The sequence below is a fragment of the Coregonus clupeaformis genome, chromosome 10 (assembly GCF_020615455.1).
Source record: "Coregonus clupeaformis isolate EN_2021a chromosome 10, ASM2061545v1, whole genome shotgun sequence".
Lineage (NCBI taxonomy): Eukaryota > Metazoa > Chordata > Actinopteri > Salmoniformes > Salmonidae > Coregonus > Coregonus clupeaformis.
Genome location: NC_059201.1, coordinates 23,448,493 through 23,473,433, shown reverse-complemented (window position 1 = coordinate 23,473,433; position 24,941 = coordinate 23,448,493). Strand labels below are relative to the sequence as shown.

At 44.9% G+C, this 24,941-nt stretch overlaps 1 protein-coding gene across 2 annotated transcripts in view; it reads right to left on the bottom strand.

The window, feature by feature from the left end:
- Positions 1-24,941, bottom strand: part of igsf21a (immunoglobin superfamily, member 21a) — a 270,253-nt gene that overhangs the window by 62,428 nt on the left and 182,884 nt on the right. For both annotated transcript variants that reach the window (XM_041888425.2, XM_041888426.2), the window contains exon 4: positions 18,076-18,194. In XM_041888425.2, the coding sequence (XP_041744359.1) occupies positions 18,076-18,194 (119 nt within the window). The remainder of the gene's footprint in view (positions 1-18,075; positions 18,195-24,941) is intronic.

Below are 24,941 nucleotides of genomic sequence, written 5' to 3'. Positions count from 1 at the left end.
CTGTCCATAGGACCACTTTAAGCCGTACACTCCACAGAGCTGGGCTTTACAGAAGAGTGGCCAGAAAAAAGCCATTGCTTAAAGAAAAAAATAAGCAAACACGTTTGGTGTTCGCCAAAAGGCATGTGGGAGACTCCCCAAACATATGGATGAATTTTTGGCCATCAAGGAAAACGCTATGTCTGGCGCAAACCCAACACCTCTCATCACCCCGAGAACACCATCCCCACAGTGAAGCATGGTGGTGGCAGCATCATGCTGTGTAGATGTTTTTCCATCGGCAGGGACTGGGAAACTGGTCAGAACTGAAGGAATGATGGATGGCGCTAAATACAGGTAAATTCTTGAGGGAAACCTGTTTCAGTCTTTCAGAGATATGAGAATGGGACGGAGGTTCACCTTCCAGCAGGACAATGACCCTAAGCATACTGCTGAAAGTAAAACTTGAGTGGTTTAAGGGGAAATGTCTTGGAATGGCTTAGTCAAAGCCCAGACCTTAATCCAATTGAGAATATGTGGTATGACTTAAAGATTGCTGTACACCAGTGGAACCCATCCAACTTCAAGGAGCTGGAGCAGTTTTGCCTTGAAGAATGGGCAAAAATCCCAGTGGCTACATGTGCCAAGCTTATAGAGACATACCCCAAGAGACTTGTGTAATGAATACTCAGGGAGAAAAAGGTGTAGATTTATGCGCAGAGTGCAGCAGGTGTTTATTATGCCTTCGCAGTAGGCAGGAATCGTGGTCACAGGCAGGCAATGGTCATACACAAGTAGGCAAACAGGCAGGAGAATCAAAAACTAGGACTTGAAGGCTATAACTGGTTCTCACAAACGAGCTTGGAAAGGCTTAGTAGAGTCAAAACGAACAATACCTCACAAGGCACAAACAGAATGAACTGAACTAAATAAGGAGCTGATGAGACCAGGTGAGTAACTAACACAGGTGAAATCAATGAACAAAAATGAAAGACAGGGCTACCAAGAACACAAAGAAACAGGGCTATGTTCAAGAACACAAGGATGACTGAGAAAACAAATACAGAACCTTACAACTTGCAGCTGTAATTGCTGCAAAAGGTGGCTCTACAAAGTATTGACTTTGGGGGGTGAATAGTTATGCACGCTCAAGTTTTCTGTTTTTTCGTCTTATTTCTTGTTTGTTTCACAATAAAAAATACTTTGCATCTTCAAAGTGGTAGGCATGTTGTCACGCCCTGGCTCTGGGGACTCTTATATGTTGAGCCAGGGTGTGTAGGGTCTATGTTTTGTGTTCTATGTTCAGTTTCTAGATCATGTGTTTTCTATGTTGGCCGGGGTGGTTCTCAATCAGAGGCAACGAGAATCAGCTGTTGCTTGTTGTCTCTGATTGGGAACCATACTTAGGCAGCCTGTTGTGCACTTGTGTTTTGTGGGATCTTGTTCCGTGTTGGTTTGTGTTCATGACCGAGGACTTCACGTTTCGTTTTGTTGTTTTGTATTTTGTATCGTGTTGCTAGTACACTATTAAAGAGATGTACGCATATCACGCTGCGCCTTGGTCCAATCATTATGACGATCGTGACACATGTTGTGTAAATCAAATGATACAAACCCGCAAAAAATCAATTTTAATTCCGGGTTGAAAGGCAACAAAATAGGAAAAATGCTAAGGGGGGTGCATACTTTCGCAAGCCACTGTAACAACTCTACAGTGACTGTTCTTTAAAGTGACATATACAACGGGTGTGTCTAATCCTGAATGCTGAACGCTGGTTAAAAGCGCATTCCAGACGGTTTCTATTCCACAAGTTACCACCGGCTAAATCTATGACGTTAAAATGCCTATTTACTCTGTTCCATCTGACTGCACAATCCACTGTCTCATAGCCCAGCCAGCAAAGTTACAAACTTGATCTCCACTATAACAAGCATCTAGACATTATCTCACATTTCTTTTAGACTAAAATGTAGTTTTCAACAGCAGAGATTTGTATAAACTTTGCTGTCTGTCTCTCCGACATTTGCAACATTGTTTCAATATTCAAATTCAATCTCCAGCTGTCCCATAGTAATGAACGAGTCGGGACGAGACAGACAGACAGGCAGTGTTTCTCAGCCAGTCAAAATCATGAATCAGCTGGCATCATTTTTATGGATATACAGTTGAAGTCGGAAGTTTACATACACTTAGGTTGGAGTCATTAAAACTTGTTTTTCAACCACTCCACAAATTTGTTGTTAACAAACTATAGTTTTGGCAAGTCAGTTAGGACATCTACTTTGTGCATGACACAAGTAATTTTTCCAACAATTGTTTACAGACAGATTATTTCACTTATAATTAACTGTATCACAATTCCAGTGGGTGAAAAGTTTACATACACTAAGTAGACTGTGCATTTAAACAGCTTGGAAAATTCCCAAAAATGATGTCATGGCTTTAGAAGCTTCTGATAGGCTAATTGACATAATTTGAGTCAATTGGATGTGTACCTGTGGATGTATTTCAAGGCCTACCTTCAAACTCAGTGCCTCTTTGCTTGACATCATGGGAAAATCAAAAGAAATCAGCCAAGACCTCAGAGAAAAATGTGTAGACCTCCACAAGTCTGGTTCATCCTTGGGAGCAATGTCCAAACACCTGAAGGTACCACGTTCATCTGTACAAACAATAGTATGCAAGTATAAATACCATGGGACCACGCAGCCGTCATACCGCTCAGGAAGGAGACACGTTCTGTCTCCTAGAGATGAACGTACTTTGGTGCGAAAAGTGCAAATCAATCCCAGAACAACAGCAGAGGACCTTGTGAAGATGCTGGAGGAAACAGGTACAAAAGTATTTATATCCACAGTAAAACGAGTCCTATATCGACATAACCCGAAAGGCCGCTCAGCAAGGAAGAAGCCACTGCTCCAAACCACCATAAAAAAAACAGACTACGGTTTGCAACTGCACATGGGGACAAAGATCGTACTTTTTGGAGAAATGTCCTCTGGTCTGAAGAAACAAAAATAGAAATGTTTGGCCATAATGACCATCGTTATGTTTGGAGGAAAAAGGGGGTTGCTTGCAAGCCGAAGAACACCATCCAAACCGTGAAGCACGGGGGTGGCAGCATCATGCTGTGGTGGTGCTTTGCTGCAGGAGGGACTGGTGCACTTCACAAAATAGATGGCATCATGAAGAAGGACAATTATGTGGATATATTGAAGCAACATCTCAAGACATCAGTCAGGAAGTTAAAGCTTGGTCGCAAATGGGTCTTCCAAATGGACAATGACCGCAAGCATACTTCCAAAGTTGTGGCAAAATGGCTTAAGGACAACAAAGTCAAGGTATTGGAGTGGCCATCACAAAGCCCTGACCTCAATCCTATAGAAAATTTGTGGGCAGAACTGAAAAAGCGTGTGCGAGCAAGGAGGCCTACAAACCTGACTCAGTTACACGAGCTCTGTCAGGAGGAAGGGGCCAGGATTCACCCAACTTATTGTGGGAAGCTTGTGGTAGGCTACCCAAAACATTTGACCCAAGTTAAACAATTTAAAGGCAATGCTACCAAATACTAATTTAATGTATGCACACATGACTGTAAGTCGCTTTGGATAAAAGCGTCTGCTAAATGGCATATCATGATTATTATAGTGTATGTAAACTTCTGACCCACTGGGAATGTGATGAAAGAAATAAAAGCTTAAATAAATCATTCTCTCTACTATTATTCTGACATTTCACATTCTTAAAATAAAGTGGTGATCCTAACTGACCTAACATAGGGAATCTTTACTAGGATTAAATGTCAGGAATTGTGAAAAACTGAGTTTAAATGTATTTGGCTAAGGTGTATGTAAACTTCCGACTTCAACTGTATACAGAGAAATGTAAATTGAAAAAAGGTACAACGAAACTAAGTGCAGTTACTGTAGTTTGCAGTCTTTCCAGCTTCAATTTGAAGTGATTGTGTTAGCTGTGGTGTTGGCTAGCTCCTCTGAACAGGTGTCCTGACGAGTGAGCACATTTTCTATGCCAGGCGAAATTGCGCCTCATTAGCTCATTGTTATGGATGTATCCAAATAAATGTCACTAGAAAACAGCTTAAACAAATGCAAATGAAGCTACAGTGAGGGAAAAAAGTATTTGATCCCCTGCTGATTTTGTACGTTTGCCCACTGACAAAGAAATGATCAGTCTATAATTTTAATGGTGGGTTTATTTGAACAGTGAGAGACAGAATAACAACAAAAAAATCCAGAAAAACACGTCAAAAATGTTATAAATTGATTTGCATTTTAATGAGGGAAATAAGTATTTGATCCCCTCTCAATTAGAAAGATATCTGGCTCCCAGGTGTCTTTTATACAGCTAAGGAGCTGAGATTAGGAGCACACTCTTAAAGGCAGTGCTCCTAATCTCAGTTTGTTACCTGTATAAAAGACACCTGTCCACAGAAGCAATCAATCAATCAGATTCCAAACTCTCCACCATGGCCAAGACCAAAAAGCTCTCCAAGGATGTCAGGGACAAGATTGTAGACCTACACAAGGCTGGAATGGGCTACAAGACCATCGCCAAGCAGCTTGGTGAGAAGGTGACAACAGTTGGTGCGATTATTCGCAAATGGAAGAAACACAAAATAACTGTAAATCCCCCTCGGCCTGGGGCTCCATGCAAGATCTCACCTCGTGGAGTTGCAATGATCATGGGAACGGTGAGAAATCAGCCCAGAACTACGCGGGAGGATCTTGTCAATGATCTCAAGGCAGCTGGGACCATAGTCACCAAGAAAACAATTGGTAACACACTATACCGTGAAGGACTGAAATCCTGCAGCGCCCGCAAGGTCCCCCTGCTCAAGAAAGCACATATATAGGACGTATGAAGTTTGCCAATGAACATCTGAATGATTCAGAGGAGAACTGGGTGAAAGTGTTGTGGTCAGATGAGACCAAAATCGAGCTCTTTGGCATCAACTCAACTCGCCGTGTTTGGAGGAGGAGGAATGCTGCCTATGACCCCAAGAACACCATCCCCACCGTCAAACATGGAGGTGGAAACATTATGCTTTGGGGGTGTTTTTCTGCTAAGGGGACAGGACAACTTCACCGCATCAAAGGGACGATGGACGGGGCCATGTACCGTCAAATCTTGGGTGAGAACCTCCTTCCCTCAGCCAGGGCATTGAAAATGGGTCGTGGATGGGTATTCCAGCATGACAATGACCCAAAACACACGGCCAAGGCAACAAAGGAGTGGCTCAAGAATAAGCACATTAAGGTCCTGGAATGGCCTAGCCAGTCTCCAGACCTTAATCCCATAGAAAATCTGTGGAGGGAGCTGAAGGTTCGAGTTGCCAAACGTCAGGCTCGAAACCTTAATGACTTGGAGAAGATCAGCAAAGAGGAGTGGGACAAAATCCCTCCTGAGATGTGTGCAAACCTGGTGGCCAACTACAAGAAACGTCTGACCTCTGTGATTGCCAACAAGGGTTTTGCCACCAAGTACTAAGTCATGTTTTGCAGAGGGGTCAAATACTTATTTCCCTCATTAAAATGCAAATCAATTTATAACATTTTTGACATGCGTTTTTCTGTTATTTTTTGTTGTTATTCTGTCTCTCACTGTTCAAATAAACCTACCATTAAAATTATAGACTGATCATGTCTTTGTCAGTGGGCAAACGTACAAAATCAGCAGGGGATCAAATACTTTTTTCCCCTCACTGTACTTTGCTGTTATTCTGGCTGCACTTTTTGAAGTGACTGTAAGTTAGCCATAGTTGGCTAGCTAGCAAGCAACGGATACGAACGTTGCCAGCCAGTATGGCAATGGAACATTTTGAACGAATGACTGGGTTGCGTCCATAGACACAGAACAAAAAGACTGAACGACTGGGTCGCGTCTGTGGCAACTGAACCAATAGAACGAACGACTGTCAAGAATGCTGAGTGTGGATGTGGTGCGAGAAATCAAGCGCAGGAACAAGGGCGTTCGTCAACAGACTTTAGTGATCCAAAAATATAACTCCAAACAGGTAACTGGCCAACCCAACCGGGTTGGCCAGTGCGGACTCTCAAAAAACAAACACCATGAGAGGAAAACCCACCAACAGCTAACAGCTGACATAACAATCACACATAACACCTGACCCAACACACGATAACTAAATAGGAAACAAAATCAAACACTAACAAGGGACAGGTGTACAAACAGACAAAACCAAACAAACATGAAACATCGAACGGTGGTAGCTAGTACTCCGGGGACGACGACCGCCGAAGCCTGCCCGAACAAGGAGGAGGAGCAGCCTCGGCCGAAACCGTGACAACGACCAGCCAGCTTGGGTAGCAACCCTAGATTTGTGTCAGGACTATATCTTGTGGAAGAATGAAATAGTATGAATAAATTAATCAAAATAAAGTTAATCAAAATATGTCAATCATTATTTGAATATGTTGGTAACCCGTTGTATAAAAGTGATAATGCCCTCGAAGCCGGTGTTTGGAGGATGTATATATTGGCATGGTTTGCCAATAACAACACCCGTGCCAATACAGTGGGGGAAAAAAGTATTTAGTCAGCCACCAATTGTGCAAGTTCTCCCACTTAAAAAGATGAGAGAGGCCTGTAATTTTCATCATAGGTACACGTTAACTATGACAGACAAATTGAGGAAAAAAAAATCCAGAAAATCACATTGTAGGATTTTTTATGAATTTATTTGCAAATTATGGTGGAAAATAAGTATTTGGTCACCTACAAACAAGCAAGATTTCTGGCTCTCACAGACCTGTAACTTCTTCTTTAAGAGGCTCCTCTGTCCTCCACTCGTTACCTGTATTAATGGCACCTGTTTGAACTTGTTATCAGTATAAAAGACACCTGTCCACAACCTCAAACAGTCACACTCCAAACTCCACTATGGCCAAGACCAAAGAGCTGTCAAAGGACACCAGAAACAAAATTGTAGACCTGCACCAGGCTGGGAAGACTGAATCTGCAATAGGTAAGCAGCTTGGTTTGAAGAAATCAACTGTGGGAGCAATTATTAGGAAATGGAAGACATACAAGACCACTGATAATCTCCCTCGATCGGGGGCTCCACACAAGATCTCACCCCGTGGGGTCAAACTGATCACAAGAACGGTGAGCAAAAATCCCAGAACCACACGGGGGGACCTAGTGAATGACCTGCGGAGAGCTGGGACCAAAGTAACAAAGCCTACCATCAGTAACACACTATGCCGCCAGGGACTCAAATCCTGCAGTGCCAGACGTGTCCCCCTGCTTAAGCCAGTACATGTCCAGGCCCGTCTGAAGTTTGCTAGAGTGCATTTGGATGATCCAGAAGAGGATTGGGAGAATGTCATATGGTCAGATGAAAACAAAATATAACTTTTTGGTAAAAACTCAACTCGTCGTGTTTGGAGTACAAAGAATGCTGAGTTGCATCCAAAGAACACCATACCTACTGTGAAGCATGGGGGTGAAAACATCATGCTTTGGGGCTGTTTTTCTGCAAAGGGACCAGGACGACTGATCCGTGTAAAGGAAAGAATGAATGGGGTCATGTATCGTGAGATTTTGAGTGAAAACCTCCTTCCATCAGCAAGGGCATTGAAGATGAAACGTGGCTGGGTCTCTCAGCATGACAATGATCCCAAACACACCGCCCGGGCAACGAAGGAGTGGCTTCTTAAGAAGCATTTCAAGGTCCTGGCGTGGCCTAGCCAGTCTCCAGATTTCAACCCCATAGAAAATCTTTGGAGGGAGTTGAAAGTCTGTGTTGCCCAGCGACAGCCCCAAAACATCACTGCTATAGCGGAGATCTGCATGGAGGAATGGGCCAAAATACCAGCAACAGTGTGTGAAAACCTTGTGAAGACTTACAGAAAACGTTTGACCTGTGTCATTGCCAACAAAGGGTATATAACAAAGTATTGAGAAACTTTTGTTATTGACCAAATACTTATTTTCCACCATAATTTGCAAATAAATTCATTAAAAATTCTACAATGTGATTTTCTGGATTTTTTTTCCTCATTTTGTCTGTCATAGTTGACGTGTACCTATGATGAAAATTACAGGCCTCTCTCATCTTTTTAAGTGGGAAAACTTGCACAATTGGTGGCTGACTAAATACTTTTTTCCCCCACTGTATATCCTCCAAACACCGGCTTCTCGGGCATTATCACTTAAATATAGAATAAACCTTATATTACTTCCCCCATTGACATGTCTCTGTCATAACAGGGTTTGTGTAGATGGGGTTAGGGAGGTTATCTGAGATTAACACTGGTTAGTTTGAGGATTGTGCATCCTACAGCCTTAAATAAACAGTCGCTGTGCTCATGCTGTGAATATAAAAGTGTTTTTTCCACAAGGCTGCCCAGTCTAAATGTCTGCTGTTAAACAATAGCCCTGCATGGGGGAGAACACACAGCAGGTCCTACTCAGGACACTTCCACACATTACATGAGAAGCCAAGTGAACCATTTATGTGCCTGCAGGTTCCCTCGTCTCTAGGTATATTTAGTACGGAGAAGCACACATACACTTTCAAAGACAGGTGCTGGATTGAGTGGTTGTGTTAATCAATTACTGTGTAGAAATAAAGTATGTATCCTATGTTCTTTGTGTTCCTATCATTGCCAACACTACTGTAGATTTGTCAAGAGATTGACTTAAAAAATAAAATAAATAAAATAAAATATATTGGCATTGGTTTCAATGCACATTATTCGCAATGTCAATGTGTCAAGACGACTTCCTATACAGTCCTGACATCAACACAAACCCACCAACAACAAATCATCAATTCCCTCACTGTCAATACTAAAGAACGGGGAAGCTGAAGGCGCTTACAACATACACTACCAGTCAAAAGTTTGGACACACCTACTCATTCAAGGGTTTTTCTTTATTTTTTACATTGTAGAATAATAGTGAAGACATCAATCAAAAAAGTGTTAAACAATCAAATAGCCACCCTTTGCCTTGATGACAGCTTCGCACACTCTTGGCAACTATCAACCAGCTTCATGATGTAGTCACCTGGAATGAATTTCAATTAACAGGTGTGCCTTGTTAAAAGTTAATTTGTGTAATTTATTTTATTCTTAATGTGTTTGAGCCAATCAGTTGTGTTGTGACAAGGTAGGGGGGTATACAGAATATAGCCCTATTTGGTAAAAGACCAAGTCCATATTATGGCAAGAACAGCTCAAATAAGCAAAGAGAAACAACAGTCCATCATTACTTTAAGACATGAAGGTCAGTCAATACAGAACATTTCAAGAACTTTAAAAGTTTCTTAAAGTGCAGTCACAAAACCCATCAAGTGCTATGATGAAACTTGCTCTCATGAGGACCACCACAGGAATGGGAGACCCAGAGTTACTTCTGCTGCAGAGGTTAAGTTCATTAGAGTTACCAGCCTCAGAAATTGCAGCCCAAATAAATGCTTCACAGAGTTCAAGTAACAGACACATCTCAACATCAACTGTTCATAGGAGACTGTGAATTAGGCCTTCATGGTCGAATTGCTGCAAAAAAACACAGCAGCCCACACTTTTTCAGATAAAGGTTCAAAACGCTGCTTCATAATTGTATGAATCATACAGCACATCACTGAACATTTTTAAGGCTTCAAATCAACATAAACCAGATATGTTTGTATGTCTTAAAACTTCAGGAAGCAAAAAGAAGAAAAAAAAATGAAGGCAAAACTTCTTTAATTTTTCCTAACTAATGTGCATACTGCCAGTTCAATGTTGGAGGAAAACCTTGAGGAAGTCAATGGTTTGTTTATTTTCCCCTAGATTATCACCCCAGGGTTTAGCTCAGAGAGAGAGACAGACGTTAAATAATTAAATGACTTTTTGAATACATTTCAGGGGGGGTCACATGATCAGAAGGAACTATTTGTATCAGAACAAAATTATCTTGGTGGAGAATGTGTACTATGTCTCTCTTAAGCTGAAGCAAAAACAAAGACGGGCATAAATAGCTAAACCATAACCACGCAGAGGGGCATTAGTGTGACTCTCATTAAAATATGATACAGATGAAACACAGACCTGAGGAATCTTGGTACAGGATTAGTTAAATAGGTTGAGAGGAGGTTGTATTATGGAGGGGAAGAGGACAGATCAGAGAGAGAGTAATGGATAATCACATCAAGGACACTTTGTGTGCTGGTGACCTTAGGCACAGTAATTCACGCACCTCCTAATGCATGTGATGAATCTGGCGTAAACGGCGTCCTTGTCAGGAGCTGATGATGATTAGCCCATTGTGTTCCAGTTATTCCATACGTCAGGCATAGGCTAGGGGTGCTCTACCCTCTCGCAACAAGCACAGGGCACAAGGGGAACAGCCGCCCCATAGCCATCCATCAAAACCCGTCACCCCCCCTATCCCTAAACTCCGACTGCTAACCCTCACTGCTGTGTCTGCAGGCGTTGCTGTGTTTGGGCATGGCTGGAACATCATTAATCCCAGCCATTTATAAACGAGCAGCTAAATATACACAGCGCTTAATTAAAGTTGGGCATCCATTATTGAAGCGAATCCCAGTTTTATGGGATGAGAGAGTAATTAGTCCCTATACACCTTAGAGCTCATCTACTGTTTCTGGGTATATAAATACCAGACCTGCTGCCTCATGAAGGGTATCCTCTAAATTACATCTTTGCGCCCTGCAAAGGTTATAACAAAGGATTTCTGGGATTACGTGACATGGTGTTTAAACGCGTCGCATGCCGCCCAAGATGCTCTTTATCAGGAAGGTGAATCTAAGCCTGACATTCAGTCAGCTGATGTGTTTTATAGCCAACACTTGAAACACTGGAGGGCAATAGAACAACAGACTGTTGTCTTAATATGGCTCTCAAGGTTCCTCTGCCAAGGTCAGTCTGATCTCTAAGATACGAATTACTACTCCTAATCTTTGAAATGTCACAGAGGAATCACTTTAGGTAATAACAAATGATGACCCTATTTCTACAATTGGGAAAAGAGCTATTGATTTTTTCATTTTGTCTGGAATTTCAATGTCTGGAATTATGACCTTTGCATGCGATGTACCGGAGATAGCTATGTCGCTGGAACTCTAGTAAAGTCAAATTCCTTTGTTTTTTGTAGTTAGCAGTTAGTAAACAACACCTTGGGTGCTGTGAACACATCAAAACCAACCCGGTCACTGTATTTCTGTACTTCTCACATCCGAAATTACCTTTCCGTATTATATGTCTACGAAAGGACTTCTCTACCTCATAATTAATTAGTTATTATAAGCTGGACAATAAATATGAATTCAATATGAATTGGCAGAGGTCTCACAGCTAAATATCTACAGTGCCAAAGGGTTCTAGTATTTCCATATCAAACCCCAGCTCTTGGACTTAATTGATCTCATGATTTGCTCAAGTGAGTTAAACTAGAACGGAGTTGTTTCAAGGTCACTTGCATTGGTGTTAAAATGTCCCTGATAGCAGGTAGACTACATTGGCACTGGAACTATAGACTCAGTAGAGAGATGTGTGAAACACATGCACTGAATCAAATATTTACGCCCAATATGTGACAGATCACCAGCCAACCAGTAAAGTGGACAAAGAGGCAGAAGCTGTAGCAATGAATATGATGCATTATGACCCTATAATGAGTTTGGCGAGAACAGCGCATATAGCCAGGAGTAACTGCATGACCATGTTAAACTACCGATGAACTAGTGAATAGGAAATGTTGTTAATTTCATGATTAAGCAATAAGGCACAAGAAGCAGTGCTATATAATGAATAGTCACACGTAAATGGTGTTGTTCGATGCAGAGGCCAATCAACACATTTACTTGTGACTGTATTCATTATATAGTAATGACTTGCGTGCTTTTATAAAACAGTTACTAACATATAAAAATAACAATGAATTACATATTTTCATTATTACTGTAATTTGTATAAGTAAATTCATAGAATTTAATTCTTATACCAGAAGATACAGTCCGGTCAAAAATATTTTTTGGTGTTATTTTGGCCATGTTGCCACAGACACGACAAGTCCTTAATTCTGTTGGTATGCAAAAGGTCAGTTTTAACAAAAGTGGTTGCTATGGAGGCTAACTAACATTCTTGTCACTTGCCAGCTAGCTAGCCATCTTCAGCTAACAGTTACTTCCAACATCGCATCTGGAATGACAGTAAACTAGCCGCATTGTCATTTGTTTGAGCTTTTTTTCTATTGGCATTTCCTTGGATATAGCCATAATAATGACATTGATGCGTGCTTTCACTTGGCTCAGAAAAAGTTAACTTCTCGTCTGGACACCGTTCACTCTGTACAGTACAGGGGAGATCATAGAAATGGAATGAATAGATAAATAGTCCCCATTTAAGTTAATAATGTCATAATGGGTGGACTGGCGGCCATTGCAAGTGTACCCATAGGAGCAAAGCATTAAGTAAAAGCAGGAAGTGTACCCATCAATTTGTGCAGTGATTTGTTGAATCAACTCAACTGACATTACAAAAAGTACATTCCATTGCATGAGCCACATCAGCTAACATTATTTGAATGAACATTCTACGTTACCATGGAAATTATTGTATCACAATACCAGGCAGCCATCGCGAGTGTACCCATGAGTTTACCAGACAAAATTGCCAAGGTTAGAGGTTCCAATACCATTCTATTTCTATGGGGGAGATTGCATTTCAAAAGTGAAACATTGTTTCCGAGGTCAAACAGGCAGACAGCAAGGATTATATTAACCCCCACTGTTACAAACCAAATGGTAGCCTAGAAGCAAGGGGAAATAATGTGCAAGTTGAGATAAATTCAAGAGTTGATTCAGACAGCAACATGAACCTGATGATCTCTTACGGAGGCACAGATGGAACTGTTCACAAGCATAGGTGTGTCTGTGTTGGCGAATACAGCATGGCTTGGAACGCTGCTCGTCCAATCAGCATCCAGGATTCAAATAACCGTTTTATAATATTTAGTTCGGAGTGGCTGCGGTTCCGGATTGATGCAGAGATTTCTTCTATTTTATTTTTTTACGTAGCTTCTGCTCAGTGGGGGCCGCTGCCACTTCCCCCTCCTTGACATGGAGAGGGAAACTTCATGTTGTACACTAAAGATATGGTCAACATGTTCGAACTATGCATTCTATTCCTCATTTTTCAGGAGTGTTAAGGCTACATGCAGCTATCATGTTGTACACAAAATACATGATAGCAATATTCTTCTCATTATCATTGCAAACATTGGCTAGTTCTTTTTTTAGCAACTCTCACTACGATATGGAAGCATAACTACAGTCGTGGCCAAAAATATTGGCACCCTTGCACTTTTTTCAAGTAACTTACAATTTTCCCTAAAAATAAGTTGAAATTGACCAAAGTATTGGGTCTCCACAATTCTTTATTTCACTGTTAATATTACAGAACCTTTGTTTTTGATTCAGAACTTAATATATCCATTTAAGTCAGAAAATAAACAGAAATGGCATTGACAAAATGATTGACACCCTAGACTTAATATTTGGTAGCACAGCCTTTGGTCAAAATAACTGCAATCAAGCACTTCCTATAGCCATTGATGAGCTTCCTACACCTCTGTACTGGCAGTTTAGCCCATTCTCTTGTGCAAACTGCTCCAGTTCTCCCATATTTGAAGGGTGCCTTCTCCCAACTGCTGTTTTCAGATCGCTCCACAAGTTTTCAATGGGATTTAGATCTGGACTCATTGCTGGCCACTTCAGAACAGTCCAGCGTTTTGTCTAGAAACATTCCTGGGTGCTTTTTGAAGTGTGTTTGGGGTCATTGTCCTGCTGAAAGACCCATGACCTTCGACGGACACCCAGCTTTCTGACACTGGGTCTGACATCGCGCTCCAAAATGCCTTGGTATTCTCCTGATTTCATGATGCCATGCACATGTTCAAGGCACCCAGTGCCAGAGGGAGCAAAGCAACCCCAAAACATCACTGAAGGGAAGGTGTTATTTTCTTTGAAGGCTTCATTTTGTTTTCTGTAAACATAGAGATGGTGTGCTTTACCAAAAAGCTCTAATTTGGTCTCATCTGTCCACAGGACATTCTCCCAGAAGGATTTTGGCATGTTCAGGTGTGTTTTGGCAAATTGCAGTCATGCTTTCTTATGACTCTCTCAGCAGTGGGGTCCTCCTGGGTCTCCTACCATATAACCCCCTTTCATTGAGTTGGTGACGGATGGTGAGAGTTGAAATTGTCATACCTTGTTTCTGAAGGTCAGCTTGAATCTGTGTGGCAGTTGATCGAGGTGCTTTCTCCACCATTCGAACAATCCTTCGCTGCAATCTTCCATCAAGTTTTCTCTTGTGGCCACATCCAGTGAGGTTGGCTACAGTGGCATGGGTCTTAAACTTATTGATAACATTGCGTACGGTGAAAACAGGAACATAAAGGTCTCTGGTGATGGATTTGAGATTGTCCATGCTTGGCTATAATCTTGTGTCTGACCTCCTCAGATAATTATCTAGCTTTCTTTATTTTCTCCATGCTCATTGTGGTACACACAGTGACACAAAACAGGAGAATGAGTCCTTTTCTTCATTCAAACTGGTTAAATTAGTGATTTTTATATTGCAGGCACCTTCAACTCACCACAGGTGAATTCAATTCCAAAGCAAAGGATGATCACCTGCTTGAAATCTAATTATTTCTAACTACTTCTAGAAGGTGCCAATAATATTGTCCGGGCCATTTTAGGATTTATTTGTGGAATAAGCTAACATTTAGTAAATTATTCAGATGTTTTAGTTTTGTTCAACTGCAAACCAAAGACATACATACGTGGACACCAAAATACTTTTTAATTCAACAGTTTTCTGAAAGAACTGGTGCATTATTTGAAAAAAGTGCAAGGGTGACAATATTTTTGCCCACGACTGTATGAAGATTATCATCACAAATAGTAGGCAGTCTAAAGCAGTAGTTGAAAATTGACATTAGGAATAATATCACACCGGCCACAGGCAATGCAAAACGAACTTGTCCATTGTCAGACTCTGGTTACTGCTCAGGTAACCTAATGTAGCAGGCGTAAAAGAAACACCTAAAACTAGATCCTCCACATTCTGGTCTTGATGAGAATTTAAAAGAAATTGGGGGGAGTTTCTCTTCTGTACTGTTCAACCAATTAAGTAAATGTGGAGGAGGAATTAAGATGATGTGTCGCCTTGTTAACATCCAAAAGCGGAAGTTGTGTCACAGGCTCTCTCTTCCATTTCACCTGAAAACCGGAACATCCGGTTGTTGACTACTCCGCTGAGGATGCTGGTCCAGATATACATGCTCAGGCTGCCTAGACCAGCTAGGTAGCCTACAGTGAGGTACTTGCATGTTCATTGAGAAGTTAAATAGCAGTTAGTAGGGCCTGTGTGTGGTTTTTGCCCTAATGCAAAACTAAAGTGGGGAGTTACATAATTTTTTCAGGAACTCTGGTTAGTGGCTACGATATGGCAGCAACTATAAAGATTAGCCTACATCATCACACAAAACGCTGATTGTTTTTGCTCCAGTGCAATTTCTAAGGACCGTGTCCTGCTTGTGCAACTCCAATATATATCCGTTACAAAAGACAGAGAAGGTTGTTTAGCCTTCAATAATTCTTTTTGGGAATGTTCATTCAAACTGCCGCAGGGTTTTATTTCAGCTGTTCAGAAATATGAGGTAGAGATGGGCTACATCCGGTACTGCAATATATTGTTCCAACTAGGCACCACACCTGACCAACTGAGCTAATTGATCAGTTCAGTGATTGACCAAATTCAACACACCTGGTCTTCCAGGTTGGTTAAATCAAAAACAAGAAGTGCCTGCAGCACTCCAGGACCAGGGTTGCCTACTCCTGGTCTACATCATCATGGTTCAGAAGAAGGTGAGTCAAGAGAGAAACGTAAAGGGAGGGGGAGTGTGAGCAGCAGCTACATAGTGTGCGTAAAGTAACACATTTCGCTGAACGTGATCCGGATCCTTAGCTTTGATGAAGAGGTTTCCAGAGTGATGGGCGGGGACCAAAACTCCGTATTTGTTGGACAATGTTTTTCCACATTGCTTTAGCGGAGTTGCAAATGCCAACAACTGGATGCATCCGTTTTTCAGGGATATAAGACTCAAATGTTGTTTTCTCCAGCGCTCTCTAGCCAGTGAAACTTTTGACTCCAATGGAGAAAAAAGACATCAGAAGACAATTTTTCTTATCTTTAGCATATCTTTGAGATGTAGTTTTAGTAGAAAACTGTCACCATTATTTATAATAGCATTGCCTTAATAATCCTCAAGGCAAAGGTCTCCCATGCCTTGAGGCATCACCAAACCACAGTGAATTTAAGCAGTTGAGGATAAAAGCAAGGAGATCTCAAACTTTCCCAGAGTGAAGGATAGTGGCAGAGGTACCAAGAGTTCGAGGTTTGGCCTTCTGCAACTGAGTGATTTCATTTCTTGGCAGGGAATTCATTAAAATGATAATTCTTATTTATGAAGCCCTTTAAAAAATTGAAATACTCTCCATGTACTGCTTCCTATTAATTAACTTTTTTCTCTCATTTTCTTTCTTTCTCCCTTCTCCTTTTTTTCTCACTTCCTAGTGAACTTGGCACACTAATAGGTTATGAATAATTCTGTTTCAGTTTAGACGGCAATTAGCCACAATGCCAGAGGCCATTCTTCTTCTCCTCCACCAGAGTGGAGATTTAACACTCAGCTGAGAGTGCTCACACTTTCCCCTGGCTGTATCATTCCTATATCTCCATCGCCCCCACCCCTAAACGATTAAGGGGTTAACTTGGGCTGAATCCTCTCCCATTGATAAAGCTCTGTTCATTTACGTCTGTGAAGAGTTAATCCGGTTCGGTATCTCTTGTTTATTGTATGGTTTTACATCATTCTGGGAAAGTGAAGGTCAGTGGAGGAGCTATGAGAACCAGAAGTAGCCTTTGGGTAAACCTGCAGCCTAATGTCAAGAGCCATTGGCAATATGGCAATGGAACAAAATGTGCTAATGGACTAATCATGTCCTTGTGTTTTCCTCTGTCTTCTGTTTTTCTGAGAAATGTTACTGTTGCTAATTAGCGATAGGCTGTACATAGAAAGCCTTGCTGCCGGACTTCAAACGCCAGTGAGCCAGCTGTCATTAGAGAAAGTTACACCAACAATTACTGCAAGGAGTGTGAGAGAAGCAGCTCCTCAGGTCACTGGCAGAAACATGGGAAGACAAAGAAACACGTCATTCTCCAAAATAGCAGTGAAATAGGTTTGTAATTATACAGATAGTGGATGGGAGGACGTGTTCAAATCCTGGTCTTCACAGTGTTCTCCGAGGCAGCATTAGATGGCATTAGAGATGGGAAAGGTTCAGGTTATTTGTCTTTTTTTTTTTTGCACAGCTCAAGCTCCAGTCATGTATGCTGTTAATATGGAACTTGGGGTTGAATAGGGGAGAGTGAAATTGTGTTACAGTTTGATATAGTACAATCTCCAAAAAACAGTGCCTATACCTACACACACACACTCGTTATCACACTGAGACAGAGTGTCATCCACCAAACTCGCTGAGCACACCCTATGAGAAATGTTCACTGCCAGTCAGAGAAGGGGAGCTAAGGGTAATAATGATGATTATGATTATTAGCTTATACCTGATGAGTCTTCTTCTTTGTCAAAACTTGACAGTTCTACATCTTTAGAACTGCATTCAGTTCTGTAGTACAACTGTACATAGTGTGTGTCAGTAGTGCATGTCAACTTGAACCTCTTTGACATTTCCTCCAGCTTGTCCCACTACTCTCATGGTTGTCTGTCTGCTATCTTCACTCACAAGGAGTCCTGAGGTAGATTTATTGTCATTTTTTGCTCCTTTAATGTATTTCCCTTTACATTTATCACAACAATATGTGTATTTCCCAATTTATAGCAATCTCAAGTCCGTCCCATTAGAAAGACAGCAGAACATGTTACAGCAGAACATGTTGATTAATCAGAGTAGAGCAGAGATAGACATTTTTGCATATTCACAGTCACAGGCTGACTACAGAGCATACATTACTCACACATAACGGTGAGAAAGACGTTTCCCGATGCCAAGACCACCTTTTCTCTTGTTGCTCGGTCGTAGATGCCCACATGGCACTCATACGGCCCATTGTCCAAGATCCGTACCTCCGGGAGCCTGCAGAGACATGACAGAAAAAAACTTAATAAAAAACACACAATAATATAAACATTTACATCAATATTTTTTCATAATACATTATTTTCTCAGACAGGAAATAGTTTGGACATTTTGAAGTGGAAATCAATGTTGAAGTGGAATTCAGTTAATTCGTTCCACTTGCAAATTGCATGACTGTCCTTCACCAGGTTCCTGCTTTTGTCCCTAGTGAATGATGTCGAAAGGAGGTGAACAACAGACAAGCACATGTCAGAATACACAATTTTTGTTCTCTTCTTCAAATTCAGGAAGCAATCATTTGACCAAAACTTTATTCTATTTCAGGAGCAACGCCTCCATGTTTGTGTGGAGAAACGAAGGACAGCAAATTATTCAGCCAGCCAGCAGATGACCAGGAAACGGCCTGGGAGCTCAATCTGTATTCTGTGTCCGCCTAATGTGTCAACAGTGATAATCAAAGTGAGACACCACAAGTCACATTTAGGCCCTGTGATTTATTTCCACAAAACGGGAACAATTGTCCTTGCCGCCCGGCTGTTTCAGAGGGATACCTCTGTTGGAACAGTGGCAGTGCACTCAGAGCACCGGCGCTCTAATGAGTTCAGCAGTGGGGTGTGTGTGTGTGTGTAAGGGGGGGGACCATTCTGTTGGAGAACAGTCAACCCTGTGTGGGGCCATCGTGCACCCTTCCCACCCCCAGCCTGTATAGAGAACACGTCCACAATCCCTTTGGAGAGGCCCCATGGGTCAACGGCTGCTGATGCTGACTGATAGAGCTTCAGTGGCAGTCACATTCCACCATAAACTATGCCTAATCCTATACCTAATCTCTTACATGACATGGCTGTTTTAATGCTGAATTCAACAATGGCCTCCAGCTTCAAAACACTTCACCAACATGATAGGCACGCGATGATTGACTGACAGCAGGCTCATTTATATTGAATGGGGGCAACAGGGGAGTCCACTGTGCATCTCATACACATTGCTCTCATTCAGCCATGCTCTGGGTCCTGACCAGATGTGCCTTCCACTGGAATTTGTTTCACAAATTAATCCGGATATAATAACAATGTTGACCACAAAAAAGTGCTTTTTCCTTTAGGAGTAGCATGCAATTTCATCCACTAATTCTAGTTTCGAGGGCACTTTGACAAACTGTGATTATGATGATTTGATGAGAGCCCTGGCGCCAGCGGTACCTATGTTGGCATTACCCTGGCATCCCTCTCAGTGTCTTGGCTCCACTAGCTGTGCCTACCAACTGCCATATGACTCCAGTCCAGCACATCTCTTCTTCTCTTTGTCTTTCTCTTTGTCTCTCTCTCTTTTTGTCTGTCTGTCTGTCTCTCTCTCTCTCTATTTTCCGTCTGTCTGTCTCTCTTTTCCGTTTGTCTGTCTGTCTCTCTTTTTTGTATGTTGGTCTGTCTCTCTTTTCCGTCTGTCTCTTTTCCGTCTGTCTCTCTTTTCCGTCTGTCTGTTTGTCTGTGTCAGGGCGTGTTGTAGGTGTAGTGTAGGAATCAAACGCAGGACGCAGACTGAATGTTCCAAAAGCTGTATTACTGGCCCAACACAGGCAACAGGACAACTAAGCCCGACAGCAAAAACACGCACGAAGGCGAAAGGTAAATGCGCACTAACAGGTGCGACAAAATGAAACGGTGCACACACAAGTGCAACTAAGCTCCAGCACAGTGGAGAAATACGCTCAACCGAGCAAGACACAACACTGACGGAAACAATCATACACAACACTAGACAAACACAACGAGAAACTTATAGGACACTAATTACGTAAAACAGAAACAGGTGTGGAAACAAACAGACAAAAGCAAACAAACATGAAACATCTATCGGTGGCAGCTAGAATTCCGGAGACGACGAACGCCGAAGCCTGCCCGAACAAGGGAGAGAGGCAGCCTCGGCCGAAACCGTGACAGTACCCCCCCCTTGACGCGCGGCTCCAGACGTGCGCCGACTCCGGCCTCGGGGACGACCAGGGGGACGCGGCGCAGGGCGCGTTGGATGCCTCCGATGGAACTCCGTCAGGAGCGACGGGTCCAACACGTCTCTCCTCGGCACCCAGCACCGCTCCTCCGGACCGTACCCCTCCCACTCCACTAGATACTGGAGACCCCCCATCCGACGTCTCGAATCCAAGATGGATCTCACGGAGTACGCCGGTGCCCCTCGATGTCCAACGGGGCGGAGGAGTCTCCAAGATCTCATCTTCTTGGAGTGGGCCCGCTTCACCACCGGCCTGAGAAGGGACACATGGAACGAGGGGTTAATACACTTATACTCCACAGGTAGCTGTAATCTATAACATACCTCGTTCAACCTTCTCAGGACTTTAAATGGCCCTACAAACCGCCGACCCAGTTTCCGACAGGGCAGGCGGAGGGGCAGGTTTCTGGTAGAGAGCCAGACTCGATCACCAGGTGCGTACACCGGTGCCTCACTGCGGTGGAGATCAGCGCTCGCCTTCTGACGTCGGAGGGCCCGCTGCAGGTGGACGTGTGCAGCGTTCCAAGTCTCCTCCGAGCGCCGCGCCCACTCATCCACCGCAGGAGCCTCGATCTGGCTCTGCTGCCAGGGTGCCAGAACCGGCTGGTAACCTAACACACATTGAAATGGAGTTAGGTTAGTGGAGGAATGGCGTAGGGAATTCTGGGCCATCTCGGCCCAGGGAACGTACCTTGACCACTCCTCCGGCCGGTCCTGGCAGTATGTTCTGAGAAACCTACCCACATCCTGGTTTACGCGTTCCACCTGCCCATTGCTCTCCGGGTGGTAACCCGAGGTGAGGCTCACCGAGACCCCCAACCGCTCCATAAACGCTCTCCAGACTCTGGAGGTGAATTGGGGACCCCGATCAGCCACAATGTCCTCGGGTACCCCGTAGTGCCGGAACACATGGGTAAACAGTGCCTCGGCAGTTTGCAGGGCCGTAGGAAGACCCGGCATGGGGAGCAAACGACAGGCCTTAGAGAACCGGTCCACAACGACCAGGATGGTAGTATTCCCTTGGGAGAGGGGAAGGTCTGTTATAAAGTCCACTGAGAGGTGGGACCATGGCCGTTGTGGAACGGGCAGGGGTAGCAACTTACCCCTAGGTAGATGTCTAGGCGCCTTACACTGGGCGCACACCGAGCAGGAGGAAACATAAACCCTCACATCCCTTGCCAACGTGGGCCACCAGTACTTGGCACTAAGACAGTGCACTGTCCGGCCGATACCCGGATGTCCAGAGGAGGGTGACGTGTGAGCCCAATAGATCAATCGATCCCGAACCTCGAGCGGAACGTACTTCCGACCCTCCGGGCACTGTGGTGGACTAGGGTCGGTGCGTAACGCCCGCTCGAGTTCAGCATCGACCTCCCACACTACCGGTGCCACCAGACACGACTCAGGCAGTATGGGAGTGGGCTCCACGGACCTCTCCTCCGCGTCATACCGCCGAGACAGCGCATCTGCCTTGCCATTCTGTGACCCAGGGATGTACGTGATCTTAAAAGTAAACCTGGTCAAGAACATACTCCATCTTGCCTGGCGAGGGTTCAGCCTCCTCGCCGCCCGGATGTACTCCAGGTTACGGTGGTCCGTCAAAATGAGGAAAGGGTGTTGAGCCCCCTCAAGCCAGTGCCTCCACACCTTTAGAGCCTGTACCACGGCTAACAGCTCCCTGTCCCCTACGTCATAGTTCCGCTCCGCCGGACTGAGCTTCTTAGAATAAAAAGCACAGGGGCGGAGTTCAGGTGGCGCGCCAGATCGTTGTGAAAGCACGGCTCCTAAACCGGCCTCCGACGCGTCCACCTCTACTTGGAACGGCAAAGAGGGATCCGGATGCGCCAGCACCGGGGCCGAGGTAAACAGGTCCTTCAGCCTCCCAAACGCCCTGTCCGCCTCGGCCGACCACTGCAGACGCACCGGACCCCCCTTCAACAGAGACGTGATGGGAGCTGCCACCTGTCCAAAACCCCGGATAAACCTCCTGTAGTAATTTGCAAACCCCAAAAACTGCTGCACCTCCTTCACAGTGGTTGGTGTTTGCCAATTACGCACGGCCGACACCCGGTCTACCTCCATCTTCACCCCTGACGCAGACAACTGATAACCCAAAAAGGAGACCGACTCCTGGAAAAACAGACACTTCTCTGCCTTCACATACAGGTCGTGCTCCACCAGCCTCCGCAACACCCTGCGCACCAGGGCCACATGCTCGACACGGGTAGGTGAGTACACGAGAATGTCATCAATGTACACCACCACCCCCTGCCCCTGCATGTCCCTGAAGATCTCATCCACAAATGATTGGAAAACTGATGGAGCGTTCATCAACCCGTATGGCATGACCAGATACTCGTAATGGCCCGAGGTGGTACTAAAGGCTGTTTTCCATTCATCACCCTCCCTGATGCGCACCAAGTTGTACGCGCTCCTGAGATCTAGTTTCGTGAAGAAACGCGCCCCATGCAACGACTCAGTCATGGTCGCAATCAGCGGGAGTGGATAACTATACTTCACCGTAATCTGATTGAGACCACGGTAATCGATGCATGGGCGCAAACCACCATCCTTTTTCTTCACGAAAAAGAAACTCGAGGACGCGGGGAAGTGGACGGCCGTATGTATCCTTGTCTCAGCGATTCGTCTATGTAAATCTCCATAGCTTTCTTCTCCTCCTGAGACAGAGGATACACATGGCTCCGTGGGGAGCGCAGCTCCTGCCTGGAGGTTTATCGCACAATCCCCCTGCCTATGGGGTGGCAACCGCGTCGCCCTCGCCTTACTAAACGCAATAGCCAAATCCCCATACTCAGGTGGAACGTGCAATGCGGGCACCTGGTTTGGACTCTCCACCGAGGTAGCCCCTACGGAAACGCCCAAACATCTACCCACACACTGAGCAGACCACTCCATCAGAGCCCTCTCCTGCCACGAAATCACTGGGTTATGGGTACTCAACCAGGGCATGCCCAGCACCACCGGATACGCAGGAGAGTCAATCAGGAACAGCTGAATCATCTCCTGATGATCCCCCCTGCGCACACATCCTAAGTGGCGCCGTGACCTCCCTGATTAAGCCCGTACCCAACGGACGACTATCTAGGGCGTGAACGGGAAAAGGAACATCAACAGGAATGAGGGGAATCCCTAACGCTAAACAAAACTTTTTATCAATAAAATTCCCAGCCGCGCCTGAATCTACCAGCGCCTTATGCTGGGAATGAGGTGCTACCTGTGGAAAACGTACAGGCATACAAAAATGGGCAACAGAGAGCTCTGGGTGAGTGGGGCGCCTACTCACCTGGAGGGAATCCCCAGTGCGGGACCTGTCGTCATCTCCCCTAGGAGGCCATCCCCAGCACCTAGCCGCGGTGTGTCCTCCCCCGACCACAGTTGGTGCAGTGGATGGACCCCCTAGCCTGCCGACTCCTCCTCTCTCTAGCGCCAGCGCCCCGAGCTCCATAGGACAAGGCTCGGAGGCGCTGGAGGGTGGAATGGACGGACCCTCCGCAGGACGTCCCGCGGGTAGCCAGCAGGGTATCCAGCCTGATGGACATATCAACCAGCTGGTCGAAAGTGAGGCTGGTGTCCCTACAAGCCAGCTCCCGACGGACGTCCTCTCGTAGGCTGCATCGGTATAGATCGATGAGGGCCCGATCATTCCACCCTGCATCTGCCGCTAGAGTACGGAATTCGAGCGCGAATTCCTGGGCACTTCTCCTCCCCTGCCGGAGGAAGACCAGACGCTCCCCCGCCGCTTTCCCCTCCGGGGATGGTCAAACACCGCCCTGAAGCGGCGGGAGAACTCGGTGTACGTAATCGTCGTGGCGTCGATCTTCCTCCACTCCGCGTTGGCCCACTCCAACGCTTTTCCGGCCAGGCAGGAGATCAGGGCGGACACGCTCTCATGCCCTGAAGGTGCCGGGTGCACTGTGGCCAGGTATAGCTCTACCTGGAGCAGGAATCCCTGACACCCAGCCGCGGTCCCGTCGTAGGCCCTCGGGAGAGATAGTCGGACTCCTCGAGGTTCCGGCGCTGGAATGGGCGGGCTGGCCGATGGTGCTGGCAGGGCGGGCGGCGGTGGAGGCGAACCCCAGCCTCGGAGTGTGGTAATCACCTCCTGCAGGGCGGTCCCCATCTGCAGGAGCTGCTCTTGCTGGTCCCGAACCTGGGCTTCCAGTCTCGTCTGGGCTGCTTCGGCTCCTGCTGATTCCATTGGTGGTGTATGATTCTGTCAGGGCGTGTTGTAGGTGTAGTGTAGGAATCAAACGCAGGACGCAGACTGAATGTTCCAAAAGCTGTATTACTGGCCCAACACAGGCAACAGGACAACTAAGCCCGACAGCAAAAACACGCACGAAGGCGAAAGGTAAATGCGCACTAACAGGTGCGACAAAATGAAACGGTGCACACACAAGTGCAACTAAGCTCCAGCACAGTGGAGAAATACGCTCAACCGAGCAAGACACAACACTGACGGAAACAATCATACACAACACTAGACAAACACAACGAGAAACTTATAGGACACTAATTACGTAAAACAGAAACAGGTGTGGAAACAAACAGACAAAAGCAAACGAACATGAAACATCTATCGGTGGCAGCTAGAATTCCGGAGACGACGAACGCCGAAGCCTGCCCGAACAAGGGAAAGAGGCAGCCTCGGCCGAAACCGTGACAGTCTGTCTCTCTTTTCCGTCTGTCTGTCTGTCTTTTCTGTCTCTTTTTGTC